General features: G+C 39.8%; 1 protein-coding gene across 4 annotated transcripts in view; it reads right to left on the reverse strand.

The window, feature by feature from the left end:
* TTC27 (tetratricopeptide repeat domain 27) overlaps positions 1–23376 on the reverse strand; it is a 521976-nt gene that overhangs the window by 468501 nt on the left and 30099 nt on the right. For all 4 annotated transcript variants that reach the window (XM_029593895.1, XM_029593892.1, XM_029593893.1 and 1 more), the window contains exon 4: positions 21445–21585. In XM_029593895.1, coding sequence (XP_029449755.1) covers positions 21445–21585 — 141 coding nt within the window. The remainder of the gene's footprint in view (positions 1–21444; positions 21586–23376) is intronic.

Raw genomic sequence — 23376 nt, forward strand, 5'->3', positions numbered from 1 at the left:
CAGTATTCAAGATGTGGTCTCACCATGGAGTGATACGGAGGCATTGACATCCATCATTTTATTTGCCATTCCCTTCTTAATTCCTAAAACTGTTTGCTTTTTTAATTGTCACAGCACAAAGAACTGACGATTTCAATGTATTAGCCACTATGACGCCTAGATCTCTTTTCTGGGTGGTAACTCCTAAGATAGAACCTAACATTGTGTAACTACAGCAAGGGTTTTCCCTATATGCATCACTATGTACTTGTCCACGTTAAATTTCATCTGCCATTTCGAAGTCCAATCTTCCAGTCTCACAAGGTCTTCCTGCAATTCATCACAATCTGTTTGAGATTTAACTACTCTGCATAATTTTGTGTCATTGGCAAATTTAATCACCTCATTTGTCGTACCTCTATATTAAAAGGCACTGGTCCAAGTACAGATCCCTGAGACACTCCACTGTTTACCTTTTTCCACTGTGAAAACAGATCATTTAATCCTACTCTGTTTCCTGTCTTTTAACCAGCTTGCAATCCACAAAAGGACGTTGCCTTCTATCCCATGACTTTTTAGTTCTCTTATAAGCCTCTGATGCAAGACTTTGTCGAATGCCTTCTGAAAGTCCTAATACACCACATCTACTGGTTCACCTTTGTACACATTTATTCACTCCTTCAAAAAACCAGAAGATTTGTGAGGCAAAACTTCCCTTGGATAAATCCATGCTGGCTGTGTCCCATTAAACCATGTCTATCTAACTGTTTTGTGATTTTCTTTATAACAGTTTCCATGATTTTTCCTGACACTTAAGTCAAGCTCGCCGGTCTATAGTTTCCCAGATCACCCTTGGAGCCCTTTTTAAATATCGTCCATCTTTCAAACTTCAGGTACAATGGATGATTTTAATGATAGGTTATAAATTAACCAAAATACGTTTGAAATCTCATTTTTTTTTTTTAGTTCTTTCAGAACCCTGGGGTGTATGCCATCCAGTCCAGGTGATTTACTACTCTTCAGTTTGTCAATCTGGCCCTACCACAATCTTCCAGGTTTACCGTGATTTGGTTCAGTTCATCTGAATTATCACCCTTGAAAACAGTCTCCAGAATGGGTATCTCCCCAACATCCTCTTCAGTAAACACCGAAGCAAAGAAATTGTTTAATCTTTCGACGATGGTCTTACCGTATCTTCCCTAAGTGCCTCTTTAACCCCTCGATCATCTAATGGTCCAACCGACTCCCTTGCAGGCGATATATTTTAAAAGGTTTTTATTGTGAGTTTTTGCCTCTACAGCCTATTTCTTTTCAAATTCTCTCTTAGCCTGTCTTATCAATGTCTTACATTTAACTTGCCAATGCTTAATCCTATTTTCTTCTAATGGATCCTTCTTCCAATTTTTGAATGAAGATCTTTTGGCTAAAATAGCCTCTTTCACCTCACCTTTTAGCTATGAGCTGGCATGTGATGTGCAATGGTCAAGGGAAATCCAGAAATTAACTGGGGTCTACAGTACTGTATAAGTACATTTGGCAGATTAGATGGGCCTTAAGGTCATTATATGCTATTTCTATGTTTTATGCTCTATTTTGCAATAAATGCTTAGGGGTAGATTTTAAATCCCCAGCACGCATAAATCCCAGGGTTTACATGCGTGGCCAGGCCTTACGCATGCCGAGCTAATCTTCAAACAGGCCCGGCCACAAGTGGAATGGATCAAAAGGTAAAATAAAAAAATTGGGGTAGCTAGGATAGGAATAGGGGGGAGAGCAGGATAGGGGAAGAGGAAGGGAGGTTAGGGTAGGGGGTTGGGAAGTTCCCTCCCAGTCAGCTCCTTATTTGGAGCAGACTGGGAGGGAACTGTGGAAGGCCCCAATGTGTCGCCACACGATTTAGCAAATTTATCCCCCCCCCGCACGTGCTGACCTGGAATTTTATACCGGGTAGCGCACACACAGACCCACGCGTGTATTTTTTTTTTTTTTTTTTTTTTTTTTTTTAAATCTACCCCTTACTTTTTAATCCTTTTTTACAATCAGCTCTTAAACATTTTCCTCTGCTTCTAGAGTAACACGTGCACATAAGTAGTAAAGCAGCTTTAGAATGTGAACATTCACAAAATATCATAACACATGAAATTTTGAAAGGTGGTTGATTATGTGTGTGCATGAGAGAGGCAAAATTTGTGCTTAGCAGAGAGGAGACTGTGTAAGCGAAATTATAGCTTTGGGTGTGTGTATTTGAGAGACTGCTTGAATTTGCGTTCGTGTTCTTGATAGATGTCATTTGTCTGGGTGTGTTCGCATGTGTGTAAAAGTGTGTGTCTTCATGTGTGAAAGAGTGAGAGTGTGTTTCAGAAGAAATCTGTATATGTGGATATGTGAAGGAGACATGAAAGGAGGTAGTGTGTATGTCCTTGATGATTTCAATCTGTGTGCTTTTTCAACTTATGCCTGCAACTTCAGTGCTAGCCAATTTATGAGCCTAAGTTGAAAAAGGACATTGACAGAAATCAGCATCAACATAAGGTATACCACAGCACTTACCGTAAAGAACACCTAAAAAAAGAAAATGAAAAAACACTGGTTATATTTCATTTTATGACAGCAACAGCGGTCTCTAGCATCACAAAGCTGCCCTTGTTTCACATTACATGCCCTTGCCTTTGACTCAAGTCATCTAATTTTTGGCACAGACAATTGTTTCACAATCGAGAACACTATCAAGGAGACATACTTAAGTAGAAAACTATTCAAAATATGCTCATGGATGATTTTTTTTTTTTTTTTAATTGGGCCAGCTGTCAATGGATACAAAACTCCTTTTTATTATTGTCAAAACAGAATAAATAGGAATTTTCTCGTACAGCATACAGTCCCATCTTCTCAATGAATATTGAAACAAAAGTACTTCATAAGTTCTTGCCTCCGATCTTGACCCTATTCTTCCTGTTACTATTTACCTCAGCTAAGCAGGCTTCATTAAAAGTTAAATGAATTTATCATCATTTATTTATTGTACACTTTTTCAGCCAGAGAGTTGAAAGCAACTTACAAAGTTGAGATATTAGAAGTCCTAAATCCAGGCAGAGATGTAGTTCATCTACTAAACATATTAGTGTTTCTGTGCTGTGATTGAAAGTCAGATTAGTGGAGGTTTAGGGCTTTGGTGGTTAAAAGGTGTTCAGGATGGGCTTGGGTCATCTAGGCAGGTGGCTGCCCTAAATGTGGAGAATAGGGTGACTATATTTTATTTGCAGTAGACTAAAGTCTGTTAGGTAGTGGGGTGATTAGGTTAGCTGTACTTGTATTGTTTTCCATTGCAGCCCTATCCAATTAGTCTTGAATGCATGCGATTTTCTCTCTGAGGATCATAGCAAGTCTATTGCAATGGGTTTTTGATGGGAGTTTTTTTTAGGGGGTTTTTTTTTTGTTTTTTTTTAGGAGTTTGTTTATGGTATGAACAGATCCTATGATGAGTTCTCTGCTTGGTTAATTGTATTTGAGTAGTATTCTTTTTGCATTCATAATGGCTTTGCGGTAAGCAATCTATTGTCACCTATATTCAGCTCTGTCTGCAGGTAAGACAATAGTACTGCTTCACAAGAATAGTGGGGTCTCTCCATATCCCCACTCCCATTGAGTGAAGCCATTCCCGAGACATCTTCAGCCCCAGGTTGTACAAGAAAAGTGTCAATTGGGCTAGGCAAAGGACCAGGTCAGAGTTTGGGAGAAAACACTCACACATTCCTACCATGTAGGCAGGTGAAAACAACCCAGTTTTCCAACACCAAAAGCAAAGTATCGCAGCCCATCCATACGCATCATGCAACCTATCATTTCTACACAGATATCCAGCTAATTAGTCCTGAGTTGATTTTTACTGAGATGTTTTGTGTTCTTCGTCCTGCTCATTTATTCCAAGTTTAATCCTATTTTGCATTTTTTACTTAGTTTATATCAAGTTTATTCTTTATTGAAGTGTTCTTCAGACTAGAACTGCTACACCCTTGGATCTATGACTTTTTGGTACATTTCTAATAAGCTGTAACCTGTCTTAGGTGAATTTCTTATTAAAAAATAGTAATAAATACAAATATATAAATGTATGAATGGCTGATCCATGGCCTCCTCGTTTCAATTTTTAAAAGGCCTTACAACTCAACTGTCAGACTACACAGACATGGAAACTAGAAGCTAGCTGCCAGACAGAAGTCAAATAGAGAGTTCACCATCTGCACCCCACCAGCAGTAAGAGCTTTTCTTCCATCCACTTCGGTAACTATACACCAACTAAAGGGTATACAGATGAAGCTGTGTATGTCTTCCTACCCTTCTCAAGAGTTCAATATCCTCTATAAAATGTTTGGTTTTGCTCCCCTATTTTTTTTTTTTTTTTAACATATTTTGTTATTTACAGATGATTTAATACTGTTTTTCCATACAGACCAGAATAGTCTTATTTTTTATATATACCTCAGATCTAAAGTTATTTTTCATCTCATATCAAGAGGAGAAATACTAATTAATACCAATTTTTGGCATTATATGTCAGCAAAAAAAAGTGGCTGTCAGTAAAAACCTGTCAGATAGTCAATAAATGTTTTTGGCAACCCTATGGAACAGATAGCTTGGCATAAAAAGAAAAAGCTATGTGTGCTGCCTACAGACTAGCATAACATTTTTTGTGTAATGGGTTGCATCATGCTTAAAGTTTATTGAAAAAAAAAAGCTTTTAATCAATCATTTTTCTTTTCAGCTCTACCACAATTTGATAGATTTGTGCAAAATTTTTATATAGATTTTGCTCATTCAGTAGGAACTAAGAATATTCCAAGTGTACAAAACATTTTGGCATCCCCAACTACAAATAAAAGCAATACCCAAGAGACTACAGAAGCCAGATTTAATTCAGGATAGGTTTATAGTAATTGTACAGCTATCCTCAACATTAACCATGTATGCCACCTGCTGGCTAGTAATTAAAAAAAAAATTAATTATATTTTTATGCAGCAAGATACTTCAACACAAACCCCTCTCCCCTGGCACGTACATTTGAGGTATTTTCTGTTGCCTTACTCAAAATTTTTATTCTTAAACCGGGAATTCCACTGGAAAATTTGATAGGAGGACGGGGGATGGTTTCATATATTTGTTAATAGGCAACCCCCCTCGGTGCCTTGCTGTTTAATCATTCACACCCTCCAACCTCCGGTATTTTTATTCCAAACGTGTATTTTAAAAAACTTTCAGAGATGGGCTACAGAAAACCCCCACTTTTTTTCTTTTTTATTTTAACTTCAATCTTTTGTGCATATATTTTCTTTGTGTTCCACCATCCGAGTTTTGATGGCCCTGCTGGTACGCCTGACATATACCTTCGGGCATGGGCATATAACAACATATATTACTGATTTAATGGTACAATCTGTTACTGATTTTCTATATACTTTGTATCCCATCACTGGGTTAATCCATACATCCCCTTCAACGGTGGTGTGTCAAACTGTACACTTCCCACATTTGCTATGAAAACCCATGAAAACCTCCCACGTGCCAGGTAGGGGGGTTTTTGTGTAGTAGACATACAGTTGGTATAGATCTCTTTTTTTGAAACAAGATACTTCAAAGCAAGTTCTGCTGAATGAACTTGAAAACATTTTGAATAAAACATTAATGTCCATATTTCATAGGCAGTGTATGCATGAAGAATTCCTTCCCCGACTGTGAATGAGCCCCTGCGGAGGGCATGTTTTTCCACCCATTCACCTTACAGCACCAGCAAGAAACCAAAGTGTCAATAGCTCCTGCTTACTTCTTGGCCTCTCTCTGGCTAAGATCAAATCTATGGTCTGCATTACGAGCTCAGGTTAGTGCTCCCTCTTGGCTAAAATTTAAAACCTCTACAATACTGGGGATTAAACCATTACACCTTGCCCACCCTGGGAACACAAAATGATTTGTACCCTGGCCAAACATGGATAATTACACACAGTCAACCAAATACAGAAATAGTATTGAGCAGTAAGTGACTATAAATCAACCAAGAGGAAGGTGGCCATCTTTTAAGTATTATACCTTAATAGTACTTTATATATATTAAAAAAAAAAAACGTATAAAGTTTTTTTTCTTTTTTGGTGAGCAGCACAGAACAGGTAGAACCAAGAGTGGAAATATATTTATAAAAAGTGCCAGGCAACATTTTTTCCTTACATTTCTCATTTTCTCACTTATTATTTTACTTATTTTGTTTATTTATTTTGCTTTCTGTTAGTCACTTTTTTTTTATATATTGCTGGGGGTTTTACTTTTTTTTTTTTTGCTTTTAAGAATTTTGGGCACCGGGTGCCAAATTTTAGGTGTACAGGTAACCTGGCTCGATCACAGGTAGCAACAGTGCAAGCTTCCCATACTTCATTGCCAATTTGCCACAATCCTGCTTTGAGATGAAATAGATGTTCTTAAACTTGTTCTACTGATGCCACAGCCCATTAGATTTTCAGGATAGCCACAATGAATGAGAGATAAAGCTGCAGACACTGAAGACCACATATATGCAGATTTAAATTATGAATGTTCATTATGGCTACCCTGAAAATCTGATGGGCTGTGGCATCACCAAGACAGATTTGGGAAGGCCTGGATTAGAAGGCAATTCTTTCCCTAGGTATTTCCCTATCCCCAGAGAGCTTACAATCTAGGTTTTGTACCTGAGGCAATGGAGGGTAAAGTGACTTGCCCAAGGTCACAAGGAGTGACTACGGGACTCGAACCCTGGTCTCCTGGTTCGTAGCCCACTGCTTTAACCACTAGGATATTCCTCCGCCCTCTACATATATACAGTCTATATAATCCCTCTTCATCTAATGCATATTTCAATGCCATGTCAAATTTATATTAGGTGCCAAACAAATTATTTCCTGGTTTTCTGCTAACTTGAGTTTCTAAACCTTTTAGTTATTATGAATGTTTTGTCTCTATCCTATGGCTCCACAATCTGAGCACTCAAAGAACCTATATGTCTTGCATTGTACTCACCTAACTATCCCAAGCCCTCACAATATTTAACATTAAAATCTTTGTCCTCTAGTCTTTAAAACATTACAATTTTTAGATCAGTGCATCCCAACCAATATTTATTTATTTATTTAAGGCTTTTATATACCAACTTTCTTGATACAAATCAAATCAACTCGGTTTACATCAAACTAAGCAGTAACTATAACCAACCAATCAACAAGAGACAATTTGAAGGAGCATAAAGTTACATCAAGGATGCCTTAACTGGGAGTAGGAAATAAGAGAGGGAGAACGAAAATAAAGTACTATATACAAGAGCGTATGGGAGGGAGGCAAGGAGCCGTCCTCATGATAACTTGTAAGTGTGATTTAGCGATTGTTTATTTACATAATTGCTGGAACAGTTCTAAGTCAGGCTGTTGGGCTAGTAGCGGGGAAGGCTCGGCAGAACAGCCATGTCTTTAGTTTCTTTTTAAAAGTTTCTTGCCTAAGGTTCGGAGGCATGGCGTTCCAGATGGAGGGACCTGTGATAGAGAATGTCCGGTCTCTGATGTTTGAGTGGTGCACCACTTTGATTGGAGGAACGTGTAAGGATCCCTTGTGGGCATCCCTTAAGGGTCTGGCCGTCAAGTGCAATCTGAGAGGGTGTAGCAGATCAAGAGGAGTCTGATGGTGAATATTTTTGTGGATAATTGTGAGTGATTTATGGAGAATCCTGAAGTTTTCTGGGAGCCAGTGAAGATCTTTTAGAATGGGAGAGATATGCGCTCTCCGATTGGTATTCGTCAAAATTCTCGCCGTTGCATTTTGGAGCAACTGGAGGGGTTTTATAGTAGAAGCCAGGAGACCTTGCAAAATGGAATTGCAGTAGTCGATCTTGGAAAACAGAATGGCTTGGAGAACAGATCTGAAATCATAATGGAATAGGAGCAGTTTGAGTTTTTTGAGTAATATGCCATGACACACTGGTGTACCTTCAATACCTGATCAGATATGCCAAAAACAAGTCACCACTGCTAATGCTCAGATCAAGTCCAGCACCTGGACTCCACTCTCGGCACCCTGCAGCATTAAGAGACACTAGTGGTGGCAATTAAACCTGGTAGGAGCTGCTCTACTCAAAAATTTAAAAAAAAACACAAAAACTTAAGACATGGCTCTTTAAACAAGCATACCCTGAATAGGACTCTTAATCATCCCTAGCTTATACAGCCCATAGCATCCCCCGCTTACCCTTATGATAATATTCATCGAATAGTCTCTCTTTTACACTCCTACAATCTGTAAATATACTCCATGTTATCTTGTATATAGTTATTTTGTATAAGTGCAAAACTTTGTTCCATGCTATACTTGTGCATCATGCAAACTACTGTTTTTCTCCTAGTTAATCTACCTGTCCTTTTTCGCCTCTTTGTACTTTGCCCTCTACCTTTCCCACTGCTCCCCTCTCCCCTTCCCTGTTTTTTGTAATTTCTCTCAGTTACATGTAAACAGATATGATGCACCCACTAATACCGGTATAAAAATGTTGCTAAATAAATAAATAAGTGTGCACCTCTTCTCCCTAACTATAGCATGAACCCTGGAGCATGTTAATTAATGGGAAGTATGCAGGGGTGCAGCTTTGTTCAGCACATAGCACCACCCCATCCCTTCCCCATTCTGAGCTTCTTCCAGCCTCTGTCTTATCCCCAGTGAGATAAGGAGAGTGCACGAGAAGTGTTGGGAGCAGTAGCTGTGGAGAATCTCTGGCAGCCACATGCAGCAGCCAAGAAAACTAACAGATCTAGCTGCCTGCATCAGGCCAAGTTCTCTCTTTTCTTGGCCCTCTGTGACAGGTTCATGTGTGTGTCCGCCCTCCTCTCTCCCTTTGTTTTAAAATTTTGAAGAGGCACTGATGGGGCTTTTAGTGCTTCTTTAACCCGCTGAATGTCCACATTGCCAGCCCCATGAAGGCTGGTATGCCACACGTAGGTACAGAGAAGGTACAGAGAAGGGCTACCAAAATGATAAGGGGAATGGAACAACTCCCCTATGAGGAAAGACTAAAGAGGTTAGGACTTTTCAGCTTGGAGAAGAGACGACTGAGGGGGGATATGATAGAGGTGTTTAAAATCATGAGAGGTCTAGAACGGGTAGATGTGAATCGGTTATTTACTCTTTCGGATAGTAGAAAGACTAGGGGGCACTCCATGAAGTTAGCATGGGGCACATTTAAAACTAATCGGAGAAAGTTCTTTTTTACTCAACGCACAATTAAACTCTGGAATTTGTTGCCAGCGAATGTGGTTAGTGCAGTTAGTACAGCTGTGTTTAAAAAAGGATTGGATAAGTTCTTGGAGGAGAAGTCCATTACCTGCTATTAAGTTCACTTAGAGAATAGCCACTGCCATTAGCAATGGTAACATGGAATAGACTTAGTTTTTGGGTACTTGCCAGGTTCTTATGGCCTGGATTGGCCACTGTTGGAAACAGGATGCTGGGCTTGATGGACCCTTGGTCTGACCCAGTATGGCATTTTCTTATGTTCTTATGTTAATATATGTGTGTACTGGGCTTGAAAGGTTGGGGAAACTATCAAAATTTTGATACGGGTCAAAATTATGTGCATTTCTGAGTCCCTCTCACATATCCATATATGAACTGCAGAAATATTACACACACAAAAAAATCTTTACTCAAAAGCACACACACATCAACCAGTCACATCTTCTATAACATTGTTTCTAAAACCTCTCCCGGGACACGTCTATTTTTCAGAATATATATAATGAATATGTATGAGATACATTTGCATACATTGGAGACACAGTGTATACAAACCTCTCATTATGGCTATCCTGAAATCATACTTGTCAGATGTGCCTCCTGGTCCAAGTTGGGGGAAACTGTTGTACAAAATAAATTTACTTCACCTTATAAACATGAAGATCTAACAGCTTCTTGAATTCTGAGGAATAGCCTAGTGGTTAGAGCAGTGGGCTACAAACCAGGAGACCAGGGTTCGAGTCCCGCTGTTGCTCCTTGTGACCTTGGGCAAGTCACTTTACCCTCCATTGCCCCAGGTACAAAACTTTGATTGTAAGCCCTCTGGGGATAGGGAAATACCTACAGTACCTGAATGTAAACCGGTGTGATATCTCCGATCGAATGTCGGTATAAACAACAAATAGTACAACAGAATAAAGGTGATAAATCCATTATTGTTCCCCTTTGCAAGTCTCCTTTCATGATGACCACCATGTCAGTCAACTATTTTTAATACCCAAGCATTTGCCTCCACATCAACGTCCTTTTCGCTCCGAAAGGATTCTTCAGCATCCCTCATCTTGTAACATTTCTTTATTCAGACAGTATGGCTTTCATGTCTTAACAATGCTGTCAGCACCAACCACAAGGGAAATGCTTGTAGGGACAGGTAATCCAATTATAGTATCCTGCCTCAGTCTTCTATACGGCTGAACATGGTGGACTTGTTACCAGTCTCTTATCAGCTCTCATTCTCAGAAATGACTACAAAGCTTTTTCAAACTAGAGTTATACAAATATTTTCCAATGCCTATTAACTAGAGAACTATTCTGAAACAAACATGACAGTATGTCCTGTCAAATGAAAAATTACAAGCTGGTAAATATCAAGATGTCTTTCACATAACTTCCCTGCCATTATAATTTGTTTACAATGATAGTCCAACTTTTTTTTTTTTTTTTAATATCTTTTATTAGGATCAAAGGAAGAACAAACATGGGCAAAATATATAGCCAACCAGCTGACATATAGATTGCAATACAGCCAAAATAGTCAGTATAACAGCAGACAACTAAATGTTTTCCCAAAGATCCAATTTTCACAATTTTGTTGGAACTCCCTCCCTTCCCCCCTTTCCCTCGCGCTCCCAGCTAACACAACACACACTCGCATACACATTCATACATCACACACCCAGATGCCCAAACCCGCAGGATCAAAACCAGCATATCCTATAGAAAATGAACCATACGTTCCCACAACCGAAGTAACAACGTAAAGCAATGCGAGTTTTTGGGTGGGAAATAGAGTTTTTCCGCAAGAGTTCCATTTGTGCCGTTTGTTGCATTGAACTCTTCCATGCTTGTGGGGTGGGTGACAGGTCAGAATTCCATGTCAATAACACTTTTTTTCACCAGTACCAGGGCAATGCAGACATATTTTAATCCCCCCCTGGGGAGTGCTTCTTTTTCCTTCAACAGTGTAGATAGAACAATGTCCCCGGCCAAGGAATCGCACATCCTAGGACTCTCTCCATCAATCCCTTGACTTCTGACCAGAAATATCCCAGTTGTGTACATCCAGAGAACACATGGCAAAGATTTCCTACCTGTGTGCCACATTTGAGACATAGATCAGAAGGCCATAGATGTTTGGAGGCTCCTCTTACTCTTGAAAAAAATGTGCGGTGTAGGAGCTTGAACTGCGTCTCCCGGAGCACCGCAGAGGGCAGTTGCCTCCCTATGCCTGAGAAGGCTCTTTTCAGAATGTACACTGTTATGGGCTCCCCCAGATCCTCCTGCCATTTAGACGCCAAGTGGGGTAGATGGGTGGTGGGTAGAGCGGCTTTCAGCTTAAACATCTACACCTTGATTTTGTTAAAATGCGGAGGGGTATCGTAGAAATAATCTTCATCATCAGATATTAGTTGGCTCGAATCTCCTTTGCATATTTGGAAACAATAATGGCGAGCTTGAAGATAGGCAAAAACTGTGTTGAAGGGATCGCCCACCGTGTTTGCAACTGTTGAAACTAGTAAATAGTGGAACTGTCCTCATCCACCCATTGCTGAAGCAAACGAAAGCCCCTGGAGGCCCACTGTTTAAAAACACTCCCTCCTTGGCCCAGAAGAAAGTTGCTGTTTCCCAGAGATAAAAAGGGGGAAACATGACAGCTACGATGAATAGAATTCCGCCACCACTTCCATGCCTTGCGGTGCGCCTTCATCCAGAGATCAGTGTCAACTTTGAGGCTCGGCATGTGTAGAAGGTTAAGCGGTGAAAGAGGCGCAGTCCATTCCGCTAGCAGCTCCTCTGGGTCAAATTTTTTCTCGCCCAAAGCCTAATCCTGTATGTGGCATAGTAGGCAGGCAACATTATAAAGGCACAAATCCAGTAAGGCAGTGCCTCCCAGTCCCTTGTCCAGATGCAGAGTGTCATATTTAATACGGGCACGCTTCCCACCCCCAATCGAAACTCCCTATCAGATTTAAAGCTATGTAGATCTTTTTCTCTTACCCTCAAAGGCAACATTTGAAGATAAAATGGCAATTTTACTCAAATTTCTATATTAACAACAGCACGCCTATCCAGGAGACACAATGGAAGATCATGCCACCGGTCCAACTGAAATTTAGTTTTCTCCGGGATTGGAAGGAAGTTAGCCTCATACACTTTCTTATTCTGCGCATCAAGGTGTTTCCCCAGATATTTTATAGATACACTCGCCCAGCTTAGCGGGAACGAACCGACCCAGCGCTGTGGCAGAGCAGTGTCCAGCGGTAAAACCTCAGATTTGTCCAGATTAAGACGAGGAGGCCCGCAAAGGAGCCAAAGTGGTCTATGGACTGCATAATATCTTCCAAAGTCTCTCCTGGGTTCCATACAAATAGCATCATATCATCTGTATATAAACCCAATTTAACCTGTTGGCGGCCAATTCGAATACCTTGGTACCTGGGTAACATGCAAAGCTTGATCGCCAGTGGTTCTAGGTACGGTAGTGGAAAAAGATAAGGCTTTGCCTTAACACACTTAAAGATACATTTTCAAAAGTTGCACATGTAAAAAAAAAAAATCAGCAGATATGCATGTAATATAAACTTCAAAATACACACATAAGGAGGGTATGAGTAAATATACGCATGTAAAAGGGGCATTCCGGGGCAGGCCAACATTTACATAAGAGGCTATCTTATAAGTAATTTGCGCATGTAAATTTGGCAGCTTACTCACGTATATTTACACCTGACTGTTTCTATAGTAAGTGGTAACATCTAAAAAGTGAAATGATGACTGGGTGGAGAGTCTAGGAGAAAGAGTCTAGGTGAAATGGAGGTCGCATTCGGGCTGAAGATTCAGGAGGGTCTTGATGACCTGCAGATGGGTGAACTGGTAGGCTAATTGGTAAAACTGGTAATTTCATTGCCGCACACATTAGAAAATTTCCCAACTTACATGCATAAAAACATACTTACAGGGGATAAATGCATGGGAATTACACAAGTAAAATCTCCAGATGTATATTTTTTAAAGTTAGACAAATATATACAAGTATAGGATTTGTGTTGATTGTGCTTTGAGTGAAAAATAATTTTCCCCCTTTTGCTTTATATCCCCCAATATTAGTACAATCTGAAAGAGTAAATAATCATCTTCTATTTACCTGTTCTATTTACCTGTGATGATTTTATAAACCCCTATCATATCTCCCTCAGTTGCCTCTTCTTCAAACTGAAAAGCACCAACCCTGCGCCAGTCTTTGTAATTTAGCAGTTCCATCCCCTTTACCATTTTTGCTGCCCTCCTCTGTACCTTTTCTAGTTCCGTGTTACCTTTTTTAAGATGGGGAGACCAGAATTGCACACAATACGCCACGTATGGTCGCACCATGATCTGATGCAGGGGCATTATATTATCAGTTTTCCATTTATTTCCAAATTATTTTTAACATTCTATTTTGTTTTCTGACCATCGCTGCATTCTGAGCAAAGAATTTCAGTATTTTGTTCACAATGAGTGTAAAGTCCATTTCTTGGATGGTTACTCCTAATACATAACCCAGCACTTATGTACCCAGAATTAGGATAATTTTTCCATATGTGCATCACACGTTGCACTTGTCCATGTTAAATTTCATCTGCCACTTAGATGCCCAGTTCCCCAGACTGGAAAAGTCTTTCTTCAGATCCTCACAATCTGCTGCTGTTTTGAATAGTTTTTTTGACATCTGCAGTTGTACACAAGATCATCCAGAAATTCAACGATCCGATTACCAGCTGAATGCTAATTTAGTAGTAGTGATTATTAATGAATGATCTAAAATGATAAAAGGTTCAGTAATTTCTGAAATTTCAGCACGTGTAATTGTGCTATCTCCTTACATGCAAGTAAATAAAATAATTACACCAGAGTTATTAGGCATCTTTACTTTATGGCCTGGGGAGTCTGGTAGGGCTCCACGGAGTGCCCAGATTGTGGAAATTTTGATAATATGCTTGCCTACCATCTGCTGAAGACAGAGAATACTGGCACTTACCAGTACAGGAGCCTATACAGGGTGACATCAGCAAGTCTGTTAATATCTTTCTCCATCTGCTGTTTGGGAGGCATAACCCATGTGCATGGACTGGTCAAACCGGATGAAAATGATCTTCGTTTTTAGTTTTTAGACTTCGGGCTTTTTTTTAATTTATATTCCACTTTTTCAAGTACTTCAGAGAGGATTACATTCAGATACTGCAGTTATTTCTTTGCTCCCAGAGGGCTCACAATTTAAGTTTATACCTGTGGCAATGGAGGATGAAGTGAGTTGCCCAAGCAGACAACTAGGTGTTTTATTGTTAACTTTATTTATGACCTGATTAGCAGTTGATCTAAGTAACCTGAAATTCTCCATATCAGAATGTCACTAGAGGAACAGTAACTTCCTGGTTATGTTAGTGTCAATAGAAGATATCTCTTCAAACCATGTGCTCCTGAGCAAAAGTTGGCTTTCTACTATGATTTAGTTTAAAAGCTGCTCTCTCTCTCTCCTTTTTAAAGATTAGCACCATCTGGGTTCCACCCTGGTTAAGGTGGAGCCCCATCCTCTTTGAATTGCTCCCCTTTCCCAAATATTCACCAGTTCCTAACAAATGTAAATCCTTCCTCCCTGCTCCACTGTCATCTGTCCATTGAGACTCCTGAAATCAACCTGCATTTGCAGTGTGGGTGGAATGGGGGATCATTTTTGAGAATGCAGTCTTGGAGGTTCATATTTCAACTGTCTACCTAAAATCCTAGATTTGGCATCCAGAACCTTTCACCAACCTACCTATGTTGTTGGTACCCTCATGTACCTCGACAGGTGACTCGTCCCTAAAATCCTATCTAGGTAGCGCATGCTTTCTGCTACTTTCACACCAGATAAACAAGTTATCAAGCAAGCTTCACACCCACCAGCCAGCTAAATTCTAATTAATCAAATTGCCAATTTCAACAGCAGTCCTATAATCTCCCTCCTAGGGACATGCCACTGGAAACACATCCTCGGTGCAAGAGGATAATGCATCACCTAGTATGCAGGTGCTAGCTACAGGATCATTTCCTGCTGCACCAAAGTGATATCTTCCTAGCTACTTCCAAGCAGCACAAAGCCTACTAAGCTGGAGGTATGAGTGCTTTACAATATCCTTGGAGGTCACCTTGAGCTGCCTCATCTTCTATAGGTCAACCACTCAAACTTTCAGAGATCAGCTTCATTCTCTCAAACCTAGAAGCCCCCTGCACCAGGTTCACACATACAACCTCTCAGCAAAAAGTAGATAATTATATACATAGTACTAGGTGCAAAAATTGGATAGCCCTATCTCTTTGCTGGATTGCTTTCTGCATCTTTTGTTAAACTGTTTAACATTGTAAATTATAGCCATGTTTATTTAGTTGTTTTATAGTTCCTTAATCTCACAGTTACCGTTCAATGTAAAGGCTTCGCCTAAAAGTTATTAAGTTACTTGTAAACCGATGCAATGTGCAAACGGATGTCGGTATATAAAAGATTTTAAATAAAATAAATAAAGTTGAGTGTGGAAGATTAACTCGCTATAAAATACCGAAAAATATTTAAGGGACTTTATTTTTAATGTGTTTGGCAAATGACCTGCTATAAGACAAAGGTAATCAATTACAAAGGTCAGAATGAACTATTTGCTCACTGATGTTAATCCAACTGACTCACCAAAAAAAGATTCCCTCCTAACCTTCTAATTGAGTAATAGTCCACATTTGCAGACTACGGTATGTGACTGCGGTGAGCAGGAAAATCAAAACATTGCTGAATTCTACAGCAGGAAACACATTTTTCGTATCTCCACAGCAAAAATTTGATTGTAACAGACTCATTCACAAAAAAAAAACAAACGACATTTTAACTTCTATTTTCCTTAATACACACAGAAAATAGAACTTTAAACTTTAGCTTTCCTTTTATGCTTGGATTTCTTTTCCATAAGAGAACTAAGGGTTTCTCTAAACATCTCAAAGCCTTTCTTATTTTCTAGCTTTTTTTTTTTTTTTTTTACCTTCCCACCTAGCCCAGCAGTCTTTAGTTCCTTTTAGGGTTTCCAGCTCAGTCATAGCTGGGATCCAGCACCATCAGTCTTCACTCACAACTAACCAAGGATTTTTTCTCCTATTTCATACCGCCCCCCGCCCCCCCAACTGATGCAGCTTACTCATCACAAAAATGGTCATTAGTCAAGGGCCATACACCAGGGCTCCTTCTAAAATCATGAGCTAAATCCAGCCAAGTAGAGCCCTATTGCATGGCAGCTAGGACTCCTTCCCCACAAAGGATGAGAATGTTGCTCTGCAGAATACTCAGCCCCAGATGATCCGGGGAGAAGATCCGATCCAGGAACTGAACCCATGTCTTCCACATGCCAATGCACAGCACTAACACTAAGACACCAGGCTGGCCTGTACCAATTATATAAGAACATAAGAATTACCATAGTGGGTAAGACCAAGGAGTTCATCAAGACTGGTACCCTATTTCCAAGCCAGGTCACAAGTACCTGGAAAGATCCAAAACAGTAAATAGATCCTATGCTGCTATCAGATAAATAGTGGCTATTCCCTAAGTCTATTTTCTTAACAATTTTTGGACTTCTCCTCCAGGAATTTTTTTTTAAACCCAGCTATACTGTCTTAACCATATCCTCCAGCAATGAATTCCAGAGCTTAATTGTGCATTGAGTGAAAGAATTTTCTCTGTTATGTTTGGAATGTGCTAAATCCTAATTTCATAGATTATCCCCTAGTTTTTCTATTTTTTTGAGTAAATAACAGATTTAAGTTTACCCATTCTATTTCACTCATGATTTTATAGACCTCTATCATATCCCCCCCTCAATCATCTCTTCTCCAAGCTGAACAGTCCTAAACTCTTCTGCATTTCTTCATAGAAAAGCCATTCCATTCCCTTTATCATTTTGCTCACCCTTCTCTTTACTTTTTCCAATGCAACTATATATATCTTTTTTTATATGCAGCAACCAGAACAATACACAGTACTCCAAGTGTGGCCTCATCATGGAGTGATACAGAAGCAATTTGACATTCTCCACTTTATCTCCAGTCCTTTCCTAATAATTTCTAACATTGTTCGCTTTTTGACGGCTGCTGTACACTGAGCAGAGAATTTCAAAGTATTGTTCACTATGATGCCCAGATCTTTTCCTGGGTGGTAACCCCTAAAATGAAACTTATCATGTAACTACAGTGTGGGTTACTTTTCTACAAATGCATTACTTTGCACTCGTCCACATTAAATTTCATTTGGATGCCCAGTCTTGCAAGTCCTCCTGCAATTTCTCATAACTTGTTTGGGATTTAACAACTCAGAATAATTTTGTCTGCAAATTCGATCACCTCGCTTGTTGCTTCCCTTTCCAGATCATTTATAAATATGTTAAAAAGCACCAGTCTGAGCACAGATCCCTGAGGCCCTCTACTATTTACTCTTCTCTATTGAGAAAACTGACCATTTAGTCCTACTCTCCATTTCCTAATTTGGAGCCCACAATAGGATATTGCATTCTATCCCATGACTTTTACATTTTATCAGGAGTCTCATGTGCCACTTTGACAAACGCCTTCTGAAAATCCAATTACACTATGGTTATGGGAACAGAAGAAAAAAAAAAGAGTAGAGAAAAAAAAGTTTGTTTAAAGATTTTTGATTTGTTTTCAATATGCAAAAGGAAGTTAGGGTAAATGTGTTATGAATATTTGTTTTATAATTGATATTATGTATGTAATATGTACACCATTTAGATTTGTTGATAAACTGTATAAAAATAATAAAACTACATCCACTTGTTCACTATTATTTACATATTTATTAAACCCTTCAAAAAATATAGCAGAATGCTGAGGCAATGATTTCCCTTGTGTAAATCCATACTAGCTGTGTTCCATTAAACCATGACTATCTATATGTTTTGTGACTGCTCTTTGGAACAGTTTCCATGATTTTTCTTAGTACTGTAGTCAGACCATCAGTCTATAGTTTATTGATCACCCCTAAATCCTTTAAGATCGTGGTTACATTGGCCACTCTCCAATCTCTGAGTACAATGGACAAATTGAATGATAGAATTCAAATTACTAGTAATAGATCTACAATTTCATTTTGAGTTATTTCAGAACTCTAAGGTATATATCATATGGCCTGGGCAATTTTCTAGTGTTTAGATTGTCAATCTGCCTTATTACATCTTCCAGCTTCTTCTGAATCATCACCATGGAATACAGTTTCCAACACATGTATAAGAACAGAAGAAATTGCCATGCTGGGTCAGACCAAGGGTCCATCAAGCCCAGCATCCTGTTTCCAACAGAGGCCAAACCAGATCACAAAAACCTGGCAATTACCCAAACACCAAGAAGATCACATGCTACTGATGCAATTAATAGCAGTGGCTACTCCCTAAGTAAACTTGATTAATACCAGTTAATGGACTTCTCCTCCAAGAACTTATCCAAACCTTTTTTGAACCCAGCTATACTAACTGCACTAACCACATCCTCTGGCAACAAATTCCAGAGCTTAATTGTGTGTTGAGTGAAAAAATGTTCTCAGATTAGTCTTAAATGTGCTACTTGCTAACTTCATGGAGCGTCCCCTAGTCCTTCTATTATCTGAAAGTGTAAATAACTGATTCACATCTACTCGTTCAAGACCTCTCATGATCTTAAAGACCTCTATCATATCCCCCCTCAGCTGACTCTTCTCCAAGCTGAACAGCCCTAACCTCTTTAGCCTTTCCTTATAGGGGAGCTGTTCCATCCCCTTTATCATTTTGGTTGCCCTTCTCTGTACCTTCCCCATCGCAACTATATCTTTTTTGAGATGCGGCGACCAGAATTGTACACAGTATTCAAGGTGCGGTCTCACCATGGAGCGATAGAGGCATTATGACATTTTCTGTTTTATTAACCATTCCCTTCCTAATAATTCGTAACATTCTGTTTGCTTTTTTTTGACTGCTGCAGCACACTCAGCCGACGATTTTAAAGTATTAACCACTATGATGCCTAGATCTTTTTCCTGGGTTGTAGTTCCTAATATGGAACCTAACATCGTGTAACTACAGCAAGGGTTATTTTTCCCTATGTGCAACACCTTGCACTCGTCCGCATTAAATTTCATCTGCCATTTGGATGCCCAATCTTCCAGTCTTGCAAGGTCCTCCTGTAATGTATCACAATCTGCTTGTGATTTAACTACTCTGAATAATTTTGTATCGTCCACAAATTTGATAACCTCACTCATCGTATTCCTTTCCAGATCATTTATAAATATATTGAAAAGCACTGGTCCAAGTACAGATCCCTGAGGCACTCCACTGTTTACCCTTTTCCACTGAGAAAATTGACCATTTAATCCTACTCTCTGTCTTTTAACCAGTTTGTAATCCACGAAAGGACATCACCTCCTATCATATGACTTTTTAGTTTTCTTAGAAGCCTCATAAGGGGCTTTGTCAAAAGCCTTCTGAAAATCCAAATACACTACATCTACCGGTGCACCTTTATTCACATGTTTATTAACCCCTTCAAAAAAATGAAGATTTGTTAGGCAAGACTTCCCTTGGGTAAATCCATGTTGACTGTGTTCCAAACCATGTCTTTCTATATGCTCTACGATTTTGATCTTGATAATAGTTTCCACTATTTTTCCCGGCACTGAAGTCAGACTCACTGGTCTATAGTTACCCGGATCGCCCCTGGAGCCCTTTTTAAATATTGGGGTTACATTGGCCACCCTCCAATCTTCAGGTACAATGGATGATTTTAATGATAGGTTACAAATTTTAACTAATAGATCAGAAATTTCATTTTTTAGTTCCTTTAGTACCCTAAGTGCATACCCTTCAGTCCAGGTGATTTGCTACTCTTTAGTTTGTCAATCTGGACTGTGCATCTAGGATTGTATTTTTAAACAATGTCCATGCCTATTGAATACTTTTAACCTTTGCAGCTGCACTTTTCAGTTTTTTTCTAACTATTTTCCTCATTTTATCAAAGTTTCCCTTTTGAAAATTTAGTTTTAAGGCTGTAGATTTACTTATTGTCCCCCTTCCAGTTATTAGTTTAAATTTGATTATGTTATGATCACTATTGCCAAGCAGCCCCACCACCGTTACCTCTCTTACCAAATCCTGCATTCCATTAAGAATTAAATCTAAAATAGCTCCCTCTCTTGTTGGTTCCTGAACCAATTGCTCCATGAAGCAATCATTTATTACATCCAGGAACTTTGTGTCTCTAGCAAGTCCTGATGTTACATTTACCCCCAACATTCTCTACAGTAAACAAACAATGAAGCAAATAATTAATTTAGTCTTTCCACAATGGTCTTTTCTTCCCTAACACCTTTAACCTTAGATTATCTAAATGTCCAGCCAACTCCCTCACAGGTTTCCTGCTTCAGATATATTTTAAGAAGTTTTTATTATGAGATTTTGCCTGTACTGCCAGCTTCTTTTCCAATTCTCATTTAGTCTACTTCATTAATGTTTTACCTTTAACTTGCCAATGTTTAGGCTTTTTCCTATTTTCTTCACATGGATCCTTTTTTCAATTTTTTGAAATAAGTTTGTTTGGCTAAAATAACTTCACACCTCACATTTTATCCACACCGGCATGGAATACATCTGGACTGGGCTTCCAAGATGATATTTTAAACAATGAAAACACCAGTTTTAAACTCTTAACCTTTATAGTTGCACCTTTCATCAGCAAAACAGGAACTAAAGTTTGGTTTCTTGACAGCAAAACAGCAATAAAATATGTGATTGCTTCTCAGCTAGTCATATACAGGTAAAACAGGAAAACTTTATCTTGCTCCAGGGTCTCAAGGTCTTTTGCAGAGCTCTGCTTGTAACCATCCAGCAGCCCCTCGCTCTTTCTTAGCCTACAAGCTAGGGCTTCCAAACCCTCCTAATAATGGATTTATCTTCACCTGTAAAGGCCTGTTCCAGTAATTTACTGTTTTATATCCAGGCCCTTCCCCTATGAAACAGAAGTTTTCCCAATAACACTGGGTAGTTTTGGTCTCTATGCTGTTACACTAAGGATAACACTGGCTATCCTCTTAAGATTTCCCCATATAGTTAATAGCTTTTATGAACTGGTTTCTTACCTGAAAAACTGACAGCTTATGCCTCAGATCTACAAGGATTTTCCTGGCCAGCAGCAGAAAGACGGGATTGATAGCCAAACTATAGATAGAGTCACCGTCCAGAACCAGCAAACTCAGAACAGCTGTATTCGATGTTTTTAACTGAAAAGAAAAATATCATAATCAAAATTATATATTATTCCCCAAATTCCATTTTCAAGTGTCTCATTTTGTGCCTGAAAACAGTGGTAAATTTCTTTTACAAAACCTGCCCACTATCAAGGTTTAACAAACCAACAAAGCAATAACTACATTACAAGCAAATCAACATCTATGTCGATGTGGCAGAAAGTCAGCAACCAGGTGGCTAATACAGTGACCATAAACTGATTTGGCCATATGACCATTATGTTTCAAAAATACTGTAGCAGAAATACAACAAACACCATGTGAGAGCAATGTCTGCTACTCAGGCCAACATACAGGAAGCAAAAACGCAAACTTCCAATATAAGAGAAACTGAGATCAGCACTGGTACAAGGGACTTGTAAGGAGGTGCTGTGGGGTACATTTAAAACCAATGTCTATTCCGTACATATATTACTTAATATCATTTACAAGTGCATTAAAAAAAAAGAAAAGGTACATTTGCCAATATCCTTACATTGATCTACTAGAAGAAGTTTTGTTGATCTATTGAGAGGTCACTGAAGCCTGTTCAGAGCTTTTTATTCAAGGCAAAATGCAACAGTTGCGCTTTTCATGCCAACCCTACAGTTTACTATGCACCTTTCAGAACACGTCAAGATAATCCCAAACCATCTGGCCACTCATATCATCTGTACTCATACCATGCTGTCTCAACGAAATACATTCCATATATGGACACATTCAGGTCTTCCCCAGTTTCCTCCCGGTCCGCTCCAATTAAGAAGCAGACTGGGAGGGTACTGCCCTACCTAAATTCTCTCCTTCTTCCCCTCTCTTCTCCACCCCCTAAACCCTACCTTTTTTTTTTTTCCTTTGTTTTACAACTTACTTCAGGTCCCCAGGCTGAAGCAAGTTGCGCGCGCCAGCAGCCGGTCTTCGGGACAGCGATCCATGGCACTGTCTTGGCCCGTCCCCACCCAGACCACACTCCTGGCCCGCACCCTTTGAAGAGGCCCAGCAGTTGTGCGTGTACCAGGGTTTACGTGCTTGGCTGTCCTTGGAAGGAGGGCGCGGTCTTCACACCAGGCTTCAAATACTCTCCAGATCCGTATGTAAGACAGATGTGGAGAACTTGCGTGCTCAGATTAGGGTGTCAATCACAGCTTTTGAGTAGCCGCGCTTCTTTAGGTTAGTCCTCTCAAGGGCCAAACCGTAACAGATTCTTTTTAGGTTCCAATGTAGGGTCCCGTGCCTTGGAGACCCAATGTCTTCATAGTTTGGGACACGAGGGCTGGTAATTTGTCTTTGTGGAAGAATCGGAGCATGGTCCGGTATGGCTCCATCCCTAGGGGAATTTCCCCTTCTTCCAGGGAGTCTGTTTCCTCCTCTAAGGTGTCTGGCTACCCATCCAGTATGATCTTGGATAGGAGAGGCATTTCTCGAGAGCCTCAGGAGGTGCTGGGAAGGGCTTGTGCTTCCTGCAGTTTGAGGCAAGTGGACAGCCGGGGCAGGTTGCGCCTGGACAAAGGTTTGCAGCCATTTGAAAAATTCCACCCAGGAGAAGGTTCCTGGGTCCATGCTAATGCCAGGAGGGATTGTAGTGGAAGCCCCGAAGGAACTTTCCTGTGGGGGGCGCCCAGTTGCACAGTTAGGTACGGGGTGCCATCATCAGTGGTTCCGGATCCCGCTCCTGGCTGTGGGAGATCTTGATTGGGCTCTCCCTGGTTCTGTTCGCACTGCCTGCAAAGAAGGGATTCTAATTCAGGCTGCACAGCTCTCAAGTGGCAGGCTGGGCAAAGGAAG

This window comes from Rhinatrema bivittatum, chromosome 3 (genome assembly GCF_901001135.1).
Source record: "Rhinatrema bivittatum chromosome 3, aRhiBiv1.1, whole genome shotgun sequence".
NCBI classification, from domain to species: Eukaryota; Metazoa; Chordata; class Amphibia; order Gymnophiona; family Rhinatrematidae; genus Rhinatrema; species Rhinatrema bivittatum.